Source organism: Gambusia affinis, linkage group LG19 (assembly GCF_019740435.1).
Source record: "Gambusia affinis linkage group LG19, SWU_Gaff_1.0, whole genome shotgun sequence".
Classification (NCBI taxonomy): domain Eukaryota; kingdom Metazoa; phylum Chordata; class Actinopteri; order Cyprinodontiformes; family Poeciliidae; genus Gambusia; species Gambusia affinis.
This window is the reverse complement of record NC_057886.1, coordinates 2,017,360-2,037,233: the sequence shown is the minus strand read 5'-3', so window position 1 is coordinate 2,037,233 and position 19,874 is coordinate 2,017,360. Positions and strand designations below refer to the sequence as shown.

The window sequence follows — 19,874 nt, the reverse complement described above, 5'->3', positions numbered from 1 at the left end:
ACGATGGTGCTTTATCCCGTTGCAATATGAATGTATTATGTTTTGTTGCATTGATAAAATTAAATAAATGCAATAAAGAAATCAGATTGTTGATGTTCTTTTTTGTTATGAAGATTTGACAGCCACATGCCTCGTATCCCGCCCAGCTGAAAGAAACGTGTGTCACAGGGTATGATGCAAATCTTTGTTGACGGAAATGTTGAAATTTTATATTTATTCTAAATGTTTTTATAGCATTGGAAAACGTTAAGAATGGCTGTGTCATGTTTGTCCTCCTACAGAAACCATATTAAAACAAAAAATATAGTTCCCACCCCAGTCTTTTTCCATTTCCAAACATTTTTGAAAAAGCTCCAGGGAGCCACTGGGGCAGAGCTAAAGAGCCGCGGGTTGCCGACCCCTGGTTTAGACTCTGATATCAAGCAGTCACTTTTTAAAGCGAGGGAGTAATAAAAGTCATTTCTGCCATGTTTTGAGAACATGTGTTTTTGTATTTTTCTGTGATGTTTAAACATTGCTGGCGGTTTGGCAGACGTAGCTCAAATGTTTTCATACCTCCTTCTCTGGATGGAAACGGAGATTCAGAAGATGGGAGTCCGGCGCCAGGAGCTTTTCAACAAACGACACAGGAAGTTTGGTGTTCACCTGATCCACAATCTGAAAAACATTCACAACTTCAAGTACATTCTACAGAATCTATTCATTTATTCAGCTTTAAAATGAATTAAAAGCAAAAATGATAGGAACTGTGTAAATGACAATACCAGAGTGAGCAGACTGAGCACAGCCAGGCTGTAGTCAGAGCCACAGGCCAGGCAGCAGTCCAGCTGGTCCAGGCCGTAAGCGAGGACCGCCTCCATGAGCTGACCGGTGGGCTCCACACTGGCCAGCAACACACCCACACACTCATTCCCTGCTGTGAGAACAGCCTCAGAGAACTGGACCTGCTTGGCTGCAGTCACACACGCCAGAACTCGGTTTAAAACCTTTAAAGGTAAACGGCAGAGGAGGTCACTTCATTTTAACGTCACTACCAAAAGGACACATTAAATGATGTTTGAATATTTGACGCACAGTTTGTTACATATTTCTTAAAACTGTCACCATGTCATGACGGAATAACATGAGACAGATAATCTGCGGTTTAATATGTCTGCTTGACAGTACAGAGACTTTCCCTGTGAAGCGCACTTACATCAGTGACGTAGACTTCAGTGATGGGGGGTCCTCTCACAGGACTGAATCTCTCTCCGATGCTGCGGACCACGGTGCTGAAGACCCTCAGCAGAGCCGCCAGCTTGGGTAGGGACACAGAAGGAGGGGGGATGTCTTCATCCACCGCCTCACCTGACGTCACATGACTCAGATCCTACACAGAGCAGGCACACCTAATGTAAATCACTCATCAAATCAGAGCCCAGTCCCTAAACTGAGAAAGGTCTTCCATCTAAATCTAACCTAATCCTAATCTATAGGTCCAAAGTAGAATAGGAATATAAACCACTTTAGAGACAAAAACATGAAGTCACCTCAGCATATGCCTCCATGTCTTCTAAGAACTGGCCCAGTAGTGTGGTGGAGAAGGTGAGGTCTGCCACCCAGAACTGCTCCAGACTCTGTAACCAACCTACACACAGGAGGAGACTCATCAGACAACATATGCTTTCATACAGCTTGGCTACCGATACGACAAAATATTGGGATAATTATTTTAGTTGTGGTAGCTGAATATTTTCCTCTTTTCCTCCCCCTTTCTCGTCTGTGCTTTCATCAATCTGTAATATTCTCATTTTCTGGATTTGGGGACTTTCATTATATGTAAATAAGGGCTTGAAGTATTTAACTATGCATAATATTTCAATAGAATATGAGTTTCTCTTTCTGAAATGAGGAACAAAAAACATTGAACTTTTTCTCTGTATTACAATTTTAAAAATTTTTAAATTAAATGCAAAACATACAATAAGATGTGAAAAGACCTCCTTTATTCACAGTCTCAAAACAGACTGACAAACAAAACACTCTGCTGTTTAATAAGGGTCTGGGATACGCTCAGAAATGTTCAATGTGACGTCAACAGGAAACAAACTGACCTGAAACCTGCTGAGTGAGTGACTGCCTCTGGGTGTGGTCGATGTGCCAGCCCACTAAGATGTCCACTGTGTCCTGTGGGAGAATATGGACAGACATGAGGAATTAGAGCTGCTGTGAGTCCAGATGTTGTTCTATCCTCAGCAGGGTTCTCACTTCTCAGGTCAGAAATCCGTGTTACTCTGATCGATTTTCCAAAGTTTCCTAAGTTTAATTTATAATGAGTGTTAGAATAATTATGTTTTGTTATCATTCTTACATAAGTAGTTACCAGGTTGTTTCTTCATTTAAAGGTTCAGTATTCACACCCCAGAGAGGAGGAATTTGTTAAACCATGTGAAAGACAAAACTTGCTTTTTCCCTAAATCTTGAAGCGGCAACTGCTTATCTTGGGATACTCCTTAAACTGCTTGTGTGTAGAATGTAGTTCTTCCTTGCTTCAGAACAGCCCCCTTCTTTTATTTATCACTCTCCCACATTTCACTCCCGACTCCTTTCTTTTCTCCTGCTTAATAAAAAGACAGGCTCTGCTACAGGAAGTCAGAACGCACGGTAAACACTCCTTCCTGAGCAGCTATTGCTGTCTGAAGAAATTCATCGTTTCCAACCAAAAACAACCAATCAGAGCCAGGAGGAGGGGCTGAACGCTGTCAATCAATTGTATGTACTCGCTGTTAAATGTACAGAAAATTTTTTACAGCTACAGGAAAACTGTCTATCTACGCTAACTCGCCACATGAAATTGTGATTGACAGCGCTAAGACCTGCCTCTGGGCTCTGATTGGTTGTTTTTAGTTAGCAGTAAGAGAAAGCAGAGGAGCTAAATTTTTCACAGATCTGTCTTACGCCATACTGTCCAGACATGGTGACAGTTTTAACAAAATGTAAAAAAACTTTTTAGAAAAGTTACATACTGCAGCTTTCATTAAACTTGGTGCTTCTGCAAACTGCATAGGAACTCAGGCCAAGGCGGGTGTGGATGCATCAGACTTAAAGCAGGAAGTTAGCGATGTTGGAAAGCTCACCCTGAAGTTGGTGCTGAAGACATGCGGGTAGCAGCGGGCCACCTGGAGAATACACTTGACGCTATGACAGAGCAGCTCTGGGGTGTCCACGTTCTCCAGGATGGACTGCAAGTTGCTCATCACCAGCTGGAGCAGAGAGCATACCACAGTTCCTACAGGCTCTGCCCATCAACACCTCACACTTCGTGTGCTGAGCTTTAGAACAACTGTGGTCCACAGAGCGTTAGAGAGCGGTTACCTGCATGATGTGAGAGAAGGCCTTCCTCTCCCCGGCAGCCTCCAGAGCCCGCTGCGCTGCCACCAGGTACAGCAGCTTCACTTCATCACGACCACCAGAGTTAAACTTTGTGAAGAGCCACTTGAAGATGCGCTCTGCCTCGTAGCTGAGCACCGTGCAGAGGAGGCCGACGCAGGCCGCTGCTTCCTGACGCAGCTCCCACAGCAGCTTACTGCTGCAGATGGGAACCATGCAAAGGAGGGAGCAAAGGTCACACACACACACACCATATGGGAAGAGTCACTGCTACAAAACTAAAATGTGTTCATGGGACCTGATGCCGGGAGGGAGACATTTATCACCAGGGTTCAGAGCCATGAATGAAACAAAGTCCAGAGATGGGAGAGGCTTGGAGCAGCTCGTATAATGAGTAAAGTTCCACCAGGTGTTTGCTAATTGCTTCTGGCTAGTCTGAAGGATCTGAGAGGGGAAATGAAAGGGGGGAAGTCTGCTCTTCTAGGAAACATCAGCTCCGAAGAGGAGCTGCGTCTGTAAGGTGGGGCTAGGTCCACAGCTGAATGGTTGCCGTGGAGATTAAGGGGTTTCTCAAATATGCATGAAAGAATCAGGGCAACAGTCCACGTATGATTTTGATGAGGGAATAAAATCATAACATGACATAAAGCTCAAAAAGTTGATTTTATATAATAGTTTTTGAAACAGTTTTTTGTGTTCCCTCCTTTATGACAGCTCAGTTCTACTCCATTATTATAGGACTTCATTTCCAAGCCACAAATTATAGTTCACCATGTGCTCGTGAGAATCTTGATCACAGGCTTTCTTTTGTGTTTCCTTTTTAACTTTAACATCTGAAAAGTGCCCAAAAGTGCAGGTGTGAGATACTGCATATTTTTGGTATCAATCCAATACCAAGTAAATACAGGGCTGTATTTACTTAACCTGTACTGCCGATTCCCAGTGTTTCCAGGGGTGTGTCTCATCCTACCAATGAAACTGGTCAAGAAGAACATTGATTTTATTCATTCAAATACCGCAAGATTCTGTCGTGAGCTAGTTTGGTCCCTGCACGTTGGCTCTTCTACGCATAGCGCTCTCTCAAGCTAGGGTTATACCTGACACATTGAGCTGTGAGCAACTGGGCCCATTACCCAATCTCTTCAGGTCTTGAGGAATGATTACGATCACACTTAAAGACAGGATAATTAGTCCTGAACCTGTCATATCTGACATTTTCGCTTTTCTCCACACAAGCACACAGTTTCACAAACTTACAGCTCTCAGCCTCTTACCTCTCATTCAAGATGTCATTCAAAGTGCTGAGGATGGTGTCCAGCTGTTTGACCATGGTCTGAAACGAGACACACAGGGTGAGACAGATTACTGCAAAAGAAAGCGGCACAACATTCCTAGCTGTGAACAGCAACTGTGGTTCGATGCACTGTAATCTTGTTACTACGATGGTTAAGAGGAAAACAATGTGAACGTGACTGACCACTTTGCTCTCGCCATGGCTGATGAACTCCTTCAGCTGCTTTAGGGTGGCCAGCCTCCGGTCACGGTCGTCCTCCCTGGAGACTCTGCGCAGGAGGTTGGCCAGTCGAGACTCCTCCGAGTGAGCCATCCCTCTGTCTGCACCAACACACCCAAACACACACACCTTTAGAATGTTTTATGGACGTTTTATTCTCAACATAAGAAATCATGCTGCATGAAAATCTTGACAGCAGCTTTAAAAAAAAAAGAAGGAAGAAATTGACAGTGGCTAGCATGTTTAATCTGATGTTTAAGATTGGCTTCACCCCAGCATGGGCTTTATTTATTTTTTCAATAATTAGCTTATGTTGACAATATAGGTTGTTTTTCTTTTTACTTATTTCCAATTTGATTATTGTGAATTAAGACACACTATGTAAGAGAAAAGCTGCATCTTTACAATGAAACCAAAAAAACTAAAAAAAAACTGTTCAAACTAATCTTAGTCAGAAACGCACCACAGTCAGGATGCAGCAGCAGGAGAAATTTAACTGCAATACTCTTGTTAAAAATTGGGATAACTATATGAATTACGATTGTACAACGTCCCTACCACGAACCACCAATCTGGAACAAACACCGAGTTCCTTTAAATCAAGGCTAAAAACCCATTTGTTTACAGCTGCCTTTGATTCATAGCAACTGGAACATTGATCAATATATTTGAACTATATCTGATGATTGTTCCTGATGTTTTTGATGATGGCCTTGTTGCTGAAATATCATTGTCAACTTCATTTATGTAGCACTTTTAAAAAACAGGTTGAAATCACAGCAAAGTGTGTTTTTTTTTTTTATTCGGCTGTCAGATATCTATGAACAACGTGGTTAATGATAAACTTGACTTACCACATACAGCACTATGACACACACCTATCTTAGCCGTTTAGCTAAGAGTTCATTCAACTGTCTAACTATGTTAGAGTTGCTTAGAGTCTGAATTAATCATTTTATGTATTATGTCCTATGAAATGTCTCATCCAGGCAGTCCTTTGAGATGACAACTTTTCACATACTGATACTTTGATGACTAATGCGACATGATATATTGATGTCAAATTCTTATGTCAGAGCTTCACCAGGTTGTCCCTGCTTACCCTGCGATTTCCTCATTTCCTTTGAAGCTAAAGCACGATTTCCATGCTGAAAAGTAGTCAGATCCGACGTCACGTCATTGGGCCTCAACTCTTCCCCCAGCGACTTCCAACCAAATGCTGCATCACACACACCGGGCTCAACTTCATATCCAGCTGTGGAGAGGAAACATGACAGGTTGGAGCAAAAGAGAAACGTGCAACCCTCTTTGGTCACCAAGCAATTCAGAGTATTTTTTGTTGAAGTGCTCATCATCTTGTGACACCAGCCAGAAACTTTGACATTACAAAATAGCTATTAATAACTATAACAACGTAAATAACTACTGTGTGTGAATGTAAGGGAGTAAATATTGTTGCCTCCTGGATTTTTTTGCTGCTTTGTGGTAAACAATTTCCACTGATATTATGAATAGAAACTGATATTAATGTGCAACAATTTCAACAACTTAGTTACACCTTCACAGAACACGTTCCCTCCTTTTTTAATGAAATTATGGGAGGATGTGAGCGAAGCACCGATCAAATATTAATATCTGCATTGGTCCCAATATTGAAAGAAAAGTCTAAATGGGGCATCAGTGATAATGTGACCAATTCATAAGGACAGATCGATTCAGTCTAATTCTATGCTCAGAGTGATGTCATGTTTTATTATTTATTTTACATTATATTTAGGATTCCTAATTGCTCTTAATGAACCATTTGAAAAAAGGTTTGTTGTCGTTTATTTTACATGTTTGACATTGTCAACCTATTGTTTTTATCAGCTTCAGTTCCTTTCTCATTTATTTTCCATTGGCTGTTCCACTCCTAACTGCGCTGACCGAACAAATGAAAGTTGTTTTGTTTTTAGGTGTTTGAACAAGTTTGTGAAGTTATTGGTGTGTTTAAATGTGGTGTACCTCTGTGGAGTTATCAAATACATTTGTAATACAGTACATTTAAGTCTGCATTTGAAAAAAACAAAAAAAACCACCAACAACAAAAAAGACATTTTAAGTCAATTCTGCTCTGTTTTTCTGTATCAGGTTGGTATTGGTCGATGCTAATTTGGCTAAAAAAACTGTTATGACAATGACCTGGCATTCTCTTTCATAGCCTACATTTTGGTTCTCAATCTGAAAACTTTCAACCTTGAACCTTAAAGTTTGGTGAGTAACCAGGTTAACTGCAGAGCAGACATGCTCTGAAGAAGCTCCACAAGGTGGTGGGACCTCTAGTGGAGTGGCCATGTAAACCCTATAGAACCATAAGCTACCTGGTAGATTTTCTGACTTGTCTAGAGAAAATCACATCCCACCCTAGGCCTGGGATGTGTATAAAATAGATCCTCTCCTTATACAAAAAGCCTCTTTTCTTAGACAGCCTTACCCTCCTCCTGATGTGCATCTGCAGCAGCGTAGGCATCACTGTGGAGCGGAGGCTGTTCAGGGGACCTGGAGGGCAATACGTCATATGGTGGTCCAGGACCAAGTTCTCTGGACTTCACTTTGTCGTGAAGGGATGACACGCCGTCACCTCTGAGGCGTTCATGGAAAAAGCACAGAAATAAAAAACAAAGGTTTTACTGCCCTGGTTGCTCTATTCCAGGCCATGTGAAAGAAAGCAACAGCAGTGTCATTGTAATTCTTAATGATTTAGCAAAGAGATACAGAGATCTGACCATAATCAGACTGCATATTGAGTATAGATGGAATGCATCAGCAATACCTTAACTTAATACCAAAATCAGTCAACTTTAAGATGACTGGCTGTTTGGAAACAAAACCAGATGGGCTGAAAGGTGTGACCATATTCTAGAGATCTGATGCAGGGTCAGATTTAACAGGAAGCGTACAAGGGTTACACAATATTAAGACACAATGTTAGTAAGCAATAACATTGGTGGATGTTATGATAATGATATGACTTGTAATACATGAACAAAAACTGTTGATGTATTTCTGCTTTCACAGCAGACAGACTTCAGACGGCATCTGCTCAAAAATTAAAATTCATCTTTTTCATCTCAACAAGGTTTAAAACAAAAAAAAAGAAGTGCTACAGGCCAACATCTCTGTTGCCATTTATAAAATAAGCTATTTATTTGGCTCCTTATTGATTTGACTCCATTTTATGCTGCATTAAACAACAGGTATGGGAATATCTAACACATTCTCTGTGTTGGAGTTCTTTGCTTCTGTGTAAACATCTATTTCCAAAGGAAAAATAGTGACTGTTTGTAATAAATAGCATGGCAGTAATATAGTGTAAGAACAGTTAGAGCAGTACTAATATTGGCTATTACCATTTAAGTCATCTTCAGTTGTCTCACAATTAAATTGATTTTGGTCTCAGATCTACTGCTGACGACATAAGCAGAAGGCCGGAAACATTTGAAATTATTTTCTTCTGATTTAAGAACATAAGAGTGTAAGGAGGTAGACACTTTCACAGCACTGTAAGTTGACTAACTGAACTTCATGTCCAAAGCAGACAGAATTTTGTCCACATGATCTTAAAGCTTAAGGAAAATAGTGATGGAAAAGAGAGAAAAGAGTCAGGAAGATGCGAGTTAATCACAACCGAAGTAGTCATCACAATATTCATTTAGTGGAATTGCACGTTTTCCTGAGATTGTGCCTCAGTGGTGATTTGTTCTGGGAACGTCTCACCAGGAGGAGGAAGTAAATGTCAATTGTTTTAAATTTTTCTGTTAAAACATTTGTTCATCACCAAACAGTCAAATGAGAGGCAGCGTGATCCTCTTGCATGTCTACGAGTGCATCACAATAAATCAATCTACCATTGGAAAGTCATTTATTTCTGTATTCAGTTAATGAAATTTATACATTTGTTTCGTCAGCTACGGTAAAAAGCAAAAAGTTTTAGATTTCAAACATTTCTGTTCATTTTACAACTAATAGAAATCTAAGATTCAGTTTTGTATCTTATGGCATAATACAAATTTAAAAAACTGGTGGAAGGAGAAGTAGGTAGTCAGGCCTATGCTGGATAAAGCTGCTTCATCAGCTGATCATGATCAGTGTAAGGAGAAGCAGGTGGAGATGAACCTGTGCGGGTTTACATTGAGTTTCTTCCTGGGTTGTTTAATTGAACAGATCAGTATCTGCTGACAGATTTACAGCCTCTTTTTCTGAAGTGTTGCTGTACCTGACGCCTTTCTCCCTGCATGCTCCTGCTCTGGATTGTTTCCAGTTTGCTGAAATCAAAGTGTGAGACATTGAGGCTGACCTGTGCGGGTCGTGGTTGTCATGATGATTTACCGAGCTGCAGGTGAAACCTTCTGACTCTAAACATAAATAGATATTGGTGAAATGTGGTCTTAAGTCACACACAGGAGTGACAGGTAATGTGCTTTCTACACTGCTTGTCTCACAGTGAGCTCGGGCCTTTAACAGGTCGCTACACTACAAAGGGCTTCCCCCACGACGTTCCACTGACTCTCGGGGTTCATTCATTGCTGTGTTGACTTACCGTGTTTATGAATTATCGCCGCAATAAGAAACAATGTCAGCGCAGTCCAATTTTTGCATCTAGAGGTTTCCGGAAGTGACTTGGAGGTAGGTAACATTACACATCAGGGTGGCGGCTTCCTTCAGCTGACTAGCATCGTTAGCCAGCGCGAACAGAGGTGTATTAACGCTAACGGGCCAAAGCTTCACGTTCGGATTAATGTTCACAGGGAATGTGTTGTCATTAAGATGAGAATTCATTTTATTTTGTCTTTGGCTCATATGTTCCACGCGCCACTTCCTTGTAAACCTCAAACAGCCATCGCTCCTAACGTCCTCCGAGTAGCGTTAGCTCTGAGCTCGGCACACCGTGATGGAGGCTGGTTAAAACAGCTTGTGTTGCTACTGCAGCTCCAGCTATTTCACAGACTCTAACACAAAACGGTTAAATGGAGAGGAGGGTGTAAGATTGAAGTGAAAACACGGAGGTATCTAGCTCCCATCTGGCCACGGCCCAACACAGCAAAACATCCAGGCCCCCGAGAGCCGCCGTTTTATTTTGAGAAGAGTACCAACCAACCTGGGCTGCCAGTCGTTCCAGTGTGGCCGCAGTTTGTGGGCGCCGCTGAGCCGAGACCCCGGGGCTTTACGGCTCATTACCTTTTGGAGCGCTGCATGTCCTGCCCGCAGCGCTACACGAGTCTTTCCGCAGCTTCGTTCTTCACATTTAAGCTCTGTCAAGTCTCAATAACTGCTTAGCAACTTGTCATTATAGCTAGCATACGACGGCGTTCTTCTTCTTTCACTTCTACGTAGTATTCTACTTCTTCTTCTGAGGGGGACTCGCGGTAGCGCAGCCAGTCTCGTGATATGGTACCGCCACCCTCTGAGTCGACCAGATGCAGAGCACCCAAAATTATGCTCCAACAATAATATTGTTATTTCAACATTTTACTCAAGTAACAGTAAAATGTAGCCGTCCAAGAAATTACTTAAGAGCAAAAAATAATCCGTAAAAGTGCTCCTCGGGTACTGAGTAACAGTTTATTTTTCTTTGTACTCACAGTTCGTAACATCTGATTTAATTGTAAGTTCTAATATTTTAAAACTAAAATAATAAAAGAAAAAACATGCAAAATAAAATTTTGAGCAGAGGAAACACTTTTCCAAATCAGTATGTTTCTATATAAATCTTATGACATAATTTCTTTTTACATTTTAGAACAAAGGTAGAATACTTTCAGTGACAGTATTTGGTGTTTACTGTATATTCGCTTAACCTAAAGGATATAACAGTAGAACAACCAAGTTGGTGTACAAACAGAAGGTTTCACCTCAAACTGTGGGTGTCTGTGTGCCATGCAGTTTTTAAAACATGTTTGTTTGAAATTTGACTAGTACCATACTTCCTACAAATATTATTAAAGTAAAAGCAAAAAGTATAGTAAAACAACTAAATGTTTCCACCCCCCCTCCCCCTCCCAACAAGTTACTCAAATATGTAACTACTTCCAACCAACTTCTAACCAGCTGGAATTCTATATTAAACAATTGGAATACATGGTTTAAGAAAAATATAATAGCCCTGACATTATTTGTGATTGTACTCTAATCCATACCAGGTCAAACTTCTATATATGGTATCATACACACTGTTGGGGAAAAGGTATGTGCCCCCTTACATATTTCTTCTGTTTCTGCTTTTCTTTACACTGAAACGAACACTAAATTTTACTAAAATGACTATGAAATGTTAATGAATCATTAAAATGACTACATTTTAATATCAGACCAAGATAAACTGAAACAGAATATAGGGGTGAAAAACATTTCAAATAATGATTTCCATCCATCCATCCATTTTCTTACACCCTTCTTCCCTAATGGGGTCGGGAGGGTTGCTGGTGCCTATCTCCAGCTGCGTTCCGGGCGAGAGGCGGGGTACACCCTGGACAGGTCGCCAGTCTGTCGCAGGGCAACACAGAGACATACAAGACAAACGACCATGCACGCGCACACTCACACCTAGAGAGAATTTAGAGAGACCAATTAACCTGATAGTCATGTTTTTGGACTGTGGGAGGAAGCCGGAGAACCCGGAGAGAACCCACGCATGCACAGGGAGAACATGCAAACTCCATGCAGAAAGACCCCGGCCGGGAATCGAACCCAGGACCTTCTTGCTGCAAGGCAACAGCTCTACCAACTGCGCCACTGTGCAGCCCTCAAATAATGATTTAATTAATCAAAAACTATCCAAACCAAATTGCCTCAGTGGGGAAAAGGAACTGCCCAACTTGTTAAAGCATGAAATTACCGATTCCGAGTTCAGCTACACCAGCCACAATCAGACGTAAATAAATAAAAACAACATAAAAGAATAAAGACAGGTTACAAAAAACAACGAAAATGTAAATTAATTAAACAGAAACTATATTTCTTGAAAATATTTAGCATGTTATAGCTACATAAAAAGAATATACACGGTAGTATTCTTTTGTATCAGTGAGTAAAGTCGAATTTCAAAAACACCGAGTTCCATTTTTGTCCACTAAGTGGCAGAAGAGAGCTAATATGTGGATCCACCACAATAGTTAATTTCCATTCTGATGAATTTGGAATGAATTTTTAACAGGTTACACTTTTCCACTTCTGTCATTTAACTGTAACTTATAAACAAGTCCATTGATTTTGCAGGTGGTTCGGTTATCACTTTAAAGATTGGAAAGCAAATTTTTGCTTTCTTTACTGCTGATAAGGGGGAATAAAATAATACAACCTGAAACTTCACTGTTCATCTAGTCTCCTCACCCTCCACATTGAGCCCAGCCTCCTTTTGACCTCCTCCACCTATGCCCCCTCCTCTCCATCTATCTCCCTCTGCTGGCTAATAATACCTCTGTACAGATCTGAGCAGAGGCCTTTGATGGAGCCGGCCACTCCAGGCAGCCATGCGTCAGCCGTGACGTCAATGCATCCAAACAAACAGGCCTCTGTTTGTAGGAGTAGCTTGCCATGGATGGGCCCTTGAGCTAGTTAGCTCTCATATTCCTGCTTATTAATGTGGATGTTTTGCACAACAGAAAGACAAAAACAGGTTTGAAGGCTACTGGGTCAAAGGAGGGGGGAGCATCAAGTTATCAAAGCAGAGACAGGACTGTCAGTTTTCTGTCATTCCCACATTTGACATATGTTAGTCAGATTTCTGTTTTTTATTCAGATCAGATTTTGTTTGATTCGGAGACGGTTATTTGCATGCTCCAAAATGTAATACACAGTGTATGATGTCTACAAAGTCATTCTTTTAAACATGGGATGGAGTATTATTTATTTTTCAGGCCCATAGTACAATTTTAAAGCATAAACAAGTAACTATGCTACATTTAGTTGCTGCATAAATTCTGGTGGCTACCAAAGAAAAATCCAAAATCCTGGCCCAACCAGTTTATAAATTCAAGGGCCAGTCACTTTTTTACATATGTAGGCTTTTTGTTTCTCCCTTAACAATAAACACCTTCATTTAAAAACGGCATTTTGTTTTTATATCTGTTTTTTGTGACTGATATTTAAATTGATTTGATGTTTGGAAACACTGAAGTATGACCAACATGCCATTAAATAGAGTCATTAAGAAGCACATATTGCTTTAAAAACATGTTTTGAAGAGTTTTGTTGATGAGTCAGGTTAGATCTAAATTAGCTTAAGAATTTGTTTGGACAAAGTGACTAACTTGGTGTGTATTTTATTCCAAGCGCTATTTCACAATTCAAAGGACAAAACATTATTACGAGCCAGTAATGCTTTATTAGTTTTCACAAAATTAGAAATCAGTTACCTTTTGGGAGAGCAGATTCTTATCTATTTAACAATTGTCACAGTGACCAATAATTTAATAACTGGAAATATCAAAATGAAGACAAATAATCTAACATTTAGCTGTTTAAGCAATTAATTTTAAGTCAAAGCACCACAAACAACATTATAACTGTTGAAAAATAGATCCGTGAAGCATGACACTCATGTAATTAAGTATTGATTGTACTGATACACAATGCTGGCATTTTAAAATGAGCTCAAACTAGTACATTTTACTCTCACTTTTTGCCACCATTCCACAAACATTTATGACTTTCTTTGAAAATAAAAGTCTCTGCTTTTCACTTTTACTTGAAAGTCAGCTTTATGGAGGGAATGACTAGATGTCGTCCTGTTGGCTGATCTTTGGAAGGACTTCTACAGCTCCTCCAAAGTTACCACCGGCCTGTTTCTGTCATGATCCTGGTGTGTGTGTGTATGTGTGTGAGAACACAGGATGCCCTCTTCAGACAGTGCACCTTTCTGTAATTTTGCTAAAGCCAAACAGCTGGAGATTCAAGGAGCTGCAGGATGACTCCACTTTGTCTGACGATCAACCTTGTTGGTAGAGTCAAGTCAACTGTGCTCTCATTGTTATTATTCCCAGAGTTTCTGAAGAAGTTATTAATGTCTGCTTACCTCTGCTCAGCTCAACCTGGCGCTCTCTGTTCTCCCACACAAAGTTGCCACACCGATTCATCAAACGTCCTTGTGACGAATCTCTTACGGAACCCGATTAACACCACGGTGGTCCACTCCTCCGTCCCCCGTCCTCACCTGCCGACCCACTCTCCAACCTTCTTTTCACCTGCTTCATGGGTTCCAAGACCCAGCTGCTCCAGCAAAACCACCTCAGAAACACAAATCCTCATTGAGACATCTCCATCTACACTCCACTGCCAGGATCATCGTTTTTATTGAAGGGTATGGCATCAAATGGGGCTAAATACATATCTAAGCTACACTTTTAAGAATTGAATTTGTTTTAAAAAATAATTAAAATGTGAAAAACAGGTGCTGGTCATTCTGTGCTGCAAAATTCTGATAAAATTGTAATTGATTTATTTGTGTGTGTGTGTGTGTGTGTAGGTGTAGGTGTGTGTGTGCGTGTGTGTGGGCGTGTGTGTGTAGGTGTGTGTGCGTGTGTGTGTGTGTGTGTGTGTGTGTGTGTGTGTGTGTGTGTGTGTGTGTGTAGGTTTGTGTGTGCGTGTGTGTGTGTGTGTGTGCGAAAGTACCAAAGTTAGGATTCGCTGATGGAGACAACAGGTCACATGTACTGAGTGAATGCACACAAACTCTGTTCCACACGCCAACACCGCCCTACACTTGGGTTCGTTCCCTAGCAACCGCACAGTTACTAAGGGAATGATTGCAAAGAGGCAGTGTTTCCATGGCAACAGAAGAGGCTGAGTCATCGTCACTGCAGTACAGGCTCTCATTCCAGCTCACATGTGTCTGGCTGAGCCTGAGCAGATAATCATTCATACACACCCTGTCAGGAAGAAAAACAGAGGGATGGAGAAACAACAGCAAATTAATTTTTATGGCCAGTGATATTCAGCTCATTAGAATATGAGTTCTAGTCAGGAAGAAACACCTTTTTGAAAATAATTACCTATAAGCAGGTTTTAAACCGTTTTCTCGTGCTACACCTACAGAGATTTTTTTTTTTAAATAAATATATTTGTCATTGTTTTAATGTATGTTTTAGCTGTAAGAACAATGTCATCATAATTTACAAATTCATGATCATGCAGTCTGTGTGGAATGAATTTGTTTAATGTGTCTCATTTAGTTATGGAGTTACTAAATATAATGAATAAATTAATTTCCATCAAATATGTCATTTACTGATTATGACTGTACATATATCAATTTATACTTCCTTCCTTCTTTCCTTTTCTGTCCATGTTTTGGATCAGCCTCTCCCATATACCTGTACTAATATAGGTGTCCCCCCCCTTTGGGTGCCATAGCAACAAAGTAGAGTATTAGAAAGTGTGAAACACCAGTAGCTGCTCTCTGACTTTATGGTGAGTCCAAGTTGTTATAATTGTATGTTGAGAGCAGTTTAATTATTTGTATCTTAGAGTTATTTTATCTGAGATTGGAGCAGATATTTGGCTGTCTTATTGTTATTCCCACACATTGGCCACATCACAGAAGCAGCAAAGGAGCCAGAGCCCTTCCCCCCTCCCCTACAAGGAGTGTTCCTCTTTCTGCACTAAGAAGCCTTGCATTATTAATGCCGTAGTATGAGCAATATGATATATGCTTAAGGGTTTGATTCACGCTTTGCTTTGTACTTGACATTTCCAAGCGCGAGTGCATGTGTTTGTGTGCAACTTCATTTAAATGTAAATGAATTAATGCTATTCCAGCTTGCATTTTTTGTGTATGTGTGTGTGTGTATGTGTGTGTGTATTTGCGTGCATGAGCGTGCATGTGTGTGTGTGTTTGCATACATAAGACAGCCTGTGTGCTGTGCCTTTCAGTGTGTGATGTCCATGGATGCTTTGTGAGTCTTTATGTGGGTGTATCTTTTTCTGCCAAAGGGGGTGGGAGGCTGAGCAGGCGGCTCGGATTCTAAAAATAGAAAGCTCTCCAGCTCCCTGCCTCGTTGGACTGAGAGAGTGACACAGAAAGGAAGAAGCGGAGGGAGAAGCGGAGAGTGGCTGTGCCTGGGAGCTACAGAACCAGAGAGGACCAGAGACAGAGATTCATCTCTTTACTCATCGAGGTGGAGCTCCACTGAAGGCAAACTCCCCGGAGGAACTGCATGGCAGATGTTCCTGAACCTGTCCGCTTGTTAGCTTTGAGGAACGAAAAAAAAAAAAAAGGCATGACGGTATTACCTGATCAGGTGTTTTAATCTGAAATATTGCCGTAGACGTCACAGATGGCAGAAGGATCAGGTTTCATCTTAGAATAAGACAGAGAATTATTCCAGATTTGATCACTGCTTCTGTTGTTGGCCACATGGTGTGTCTTCCAAAGACTTTGCAGAACAGAGCTGGCGCTACAGCATTTATCATTCTTCATTGACAGACATGAAAATAGAGAAACTTTTAAGAACAGTTCCTACAGTCTTTCATATTTGTGGCTCCACACAGAGCAAGGCACTACTGCACCTCCCTTTAACCTGTTCACACATTCATTAGATCAGAAGACGTGCCTTGCTAATGTAAACTCATAGATTTTTTCTTTATATTGTCATTTTAAAATCACATTATTTCTGTTTATTTGAAATTTATATAATAGATAGAAAAGAATATCAAGAATCTAAACTCATCAAATTCAACAATAATCATAATAATAAAAAGGACCTAAAAGAATAAAACTAAAATAAAATAACCATACAGTATAGTTCAGATCCAAGGTGTGTTATGAGGAATTGAGAGTGAGAATGGAATGCTGTCTCGTCACAGCGACAGGTTGAATAGAGTTAGGGACTACCAAGATGGCGTCAAAATGTGTGCATGGCTTCCCGAGATTACGGTTGGACAGAAGGCCTGGTGTTATCGGGATTTAGGGGCTCAGTTGAAACATCAGAGCCAGTGCTGGATGCTAATGTTAGCATTAGCAGCCAGAGATAATCAGCTATGATCCTGCGCGTCTCTGAAGACAATCCTGGCATAATATTTATGGAGGTTAGTGAGAGATGAGGAAGAAACACACAGATAAAGCAGAACTCATGTTCCCCAACTGTGACTCGTAAACAAGGCTTGTTTCAGTCTTGATAACAGCCTTGACTCTGACTTGCTCTATGCCCTGCTCCGCCCCCAAAACATCAGAAAGTACAATGAAATAAGTATTTAAAATTTTTTAGACAAAAAGAATCATCTCTGCCCAGACACAACCTCTTACTTAGACTGTTCAGATTAACAGTGAAGCCTGTGGGGACCCAGAATATCTGACAGAGCCAGATTTGATGAAGTATCAAACTCTTAAATTACTGGATACTCTGCCCACTGTAAGTAGGCATTTCATATAGATATCTATCTATCTATATGAAAAAATTCACATAGATAGATAGATAGATAGATAGATAGATAGATAGATAGATAGATAGATAGATAGATAGATAGATAGATAGATAGATAGATAGATAGATAGATAGATAGATAGATAGATAGATAGATAGATAGATAGATAGATAGATAGATAGATAGATAGATAGATAGATAGATAGATAGATAGATAGATAGATAGATAGATAGTTTTTTTACTTAAAATGTTTAAGGCAACCAGTTACCTTGAATTTTTTAGGTAGGTAAAACTTATTCAGTTTTACAACTTGGAGAAGTTGCTGAAATGTAGAAAATTCCAAATCTCACTTTTGGCTTGCAGCTTTGAAACAAAATGCATCATTATGAAGCAATTAATCCTATTTCTATTGCTTGTATCAGATCACAACGACCAAATCTTCAGAGCAATGAAAGGCCAAGAGCTAATAAGACAGACTGTTTTAGTTATTTTTAGCAAATTAAAACCATTTAAACTGAAAATGTTAATATTTGTATATAAAGCATCCTGTTAATGCATATTAAATTAGGTCTTCAACGGTCTGCCTGATCAGCTGCGACCCATCGGTCCACTCCAAAAGTGCCAAGACCTTTATGTCTGCAACATACTTTGGCATTTTTTTTAGGAATAGTTTTCTTCAAATCCTTGTCTCCATGAAGATGAAAACAAGGAGCAGATTCCTGTCCTCCAAAGTTACTATGGACCTCTTGGCTCCATAACGCTGTCCCTGTCCATGTCCATAACACAGAGGTATCGCCACAGGATGCATTTAAAAAGCTCCAGAGCTTTCAGGCAAAATCAACAAGACTGTGAACTTCTCATGCGACCAGAACAACAAAGCATAATTGTTACAAGCTCAATGCAGAAAACTTAAGGAATCAAGCTGTTGACCTCACAGACTATTACAAAGCAGTAAAAAGAAGGCACTAAAAGCTGGAAGGCTGGGTATGTGTTAGGTCTGCTTAGAAACTCAGTCAGAAAGCTGCAGCTGATCCAGAACGGTGCTGCTCGTGTTCTCATTAAATCTAGAGGCTTTATGAATAACTGGAATATACATGATGACTGGGAATGTGGCCCAAAGTTTATATTTGATTTGATCAAATCAAGAGGAAAGAAAAGACTTTTCTTTTACAGTCGTACCCCTTTGTCCAAGCAGCCCTTCCTGGATGTTTCTCAGTGCTGGTGCTGTCAGCCTAACTGTTTTGTTGTGTTTGTTCTTCTACTATGTGAAAACCTCCACTTCCCCGTGCCCCCATACGTTCTCAGAATTAGGACGGCTGTCTTCCTTGTGCTGTTGCGTGTATATAATGCTGAAGATGTTTCTGTATCCTTTACAGTGACTGGATGATTTGGAGTCACTGTCACCACTTTGCAATCTCTGGCTTGTTAAACTGAAGTCACAGTTTGCAACAAGCAGTCACAGTGGCTTCAGCTAATTGATGCAAATCCCAGAAATATCCTGCCAGGAGAGATGATTTTTATTTGAGGTTCGCCACATTCCCTGTAATTTATAATAGATATGTTACTAATAAGAGTCAGTTATGAAATGAAATCAAAGTGTTAGTTTGAATTTTTTTTTTTCATTTTTCAATTTCTTTTCCCACAGATTTCTTTGTTTTGCTGTTGAATTATATAGTCAAATGATTTATAATACAAGCCATTGCAAAAATGTGGTCTTTCAGCAGACCACCACAAACAGAAGACATGGATATGAAGGTGTCTGTTGAAACAGAAAGACGAGGTAAAAATGCAAAGAATATAATAGCACTAATGCATACAAAAGTTATTTGAGGAAAATTTGAAAAGGTAAGGGAGAATAAGTAAAAATCTATTATTATGTGTTTTCCAGTTATATGGTATCATTTCATGACATTATTAAATTACTAAATTACCTTGAGTAATTTAAAAATTCTATATATAACTGTGTATGAATTATCATAAATTTGACATTGTAATTTCAAGCCTTGAAATTGGGCAACTGTCTCTTTAAGAAACTCCTGCTCTTTCTGAAACTCCACCTTCAGGAAGTCATTGCAACATGGCTCCTCTATTAACCCTTTAACAACGTTTTTACCAGCGTTTCGCTGAGAAGTCGCTCAGCAGACCAGCTCAGTTCCAGAGTGTTTGCTAATTGCTGCTGGCTAGTCTGAAGGAGCTGAGTGGAACAGGGCTGCTCGCTGTGTCAGAAGGTCAGGAGCTTGAAAATGCAGCTCCAAGGAGCAGCTTTGTCATTGAGAGGCGGGGCTAGGTCCACCCAGGCATTTTGCCCAGCTGAACAGTTGTCATGGAGATTAAAGGATTTCTCAAACATGCATGAAAGAATCAAGGCAACATTCCAGGTGTGTTTTTGATGAGAGACTAACATTATAATATGAGGTAAAGCTAAAAAAAAAAAAGAGGCATATTAGAGATAATACTGCCCCTTTAAACACACGAGTGGAAAGAAGGAAAACAAATCACAGAATTAACCTAATCTGAGGTAAAATACTGTTAGAAAGAAAGACAGGCTTATGCCAGATGGAACCAAAAAATTTTATTTTGGTGTGTTTTTCC

At 40.2% G+C, this 19,874-nt stretch overlaps 1 protein-coding gene across 3 annotated transcripts in view; it reads right to left on the bottom strand.

Annotated features, from left to right (window-relative positions):
• Positions 1-10,278, bottom strand: part of smg1 (SMG1 nonsense mediated mRNA decay associated PI3K related kinase) — a 49,040-nt gene extending 38,762 nt beyond the window's left edge. Inside the window, exons 1-12 of one of the 3 annotated variants that reach the window (XM_044099123.1) lie at positions 10,020-10,278; positions 7,356-7,504; positions 5,985-6,137; positions 4,847-4,983; positions 4,644-4,702; positions 3,355-3,568; positions 3,117-3,242; positions 2,094-2,166; positions 1,530-1,627; positions 1,196-1,369; positions 765-986; positions 556-657 (exon numbers count right to left, since the gene is read on the bottom strand). In XM_044099123.1, the coding sequence (XP_043955058.1) occupies positions 556-657; positions 765-986; positions 1,196-1,369; positions 1,530-1,627; positions 2,094-2,166; positions 3,117-3,242; positions 3,355-3,568; positions 4,644-4,702; positions 4,847-4,983; positions 5,985-6,137; positions 7,356-7,504; positions 10,020-10,096 (1,584 nt within the window). In that variant the 5' untranslated portion in view covers positions 10,097-10,278. Of the gene's footprint in view, positions 1-555; positions 658-764; positions 987-1,195; positions 1,370-1,529; positions 1,628-2,093; positions 2,167-3,116; positions 3,243-3,354; positions 3,569-4,293; positions 4,343-4,643; positions 4,984-5,984; positions 6,138-7,355; positions 7,505-10,019 lie in introns of those variants that run through there. The other 2 variants (XM_044099122.1, XM_044099124.1) reach the window with 2 other exon arrangements.
• Positions 10,279-19,874: the final 9,596 nt, after the last annotated feature.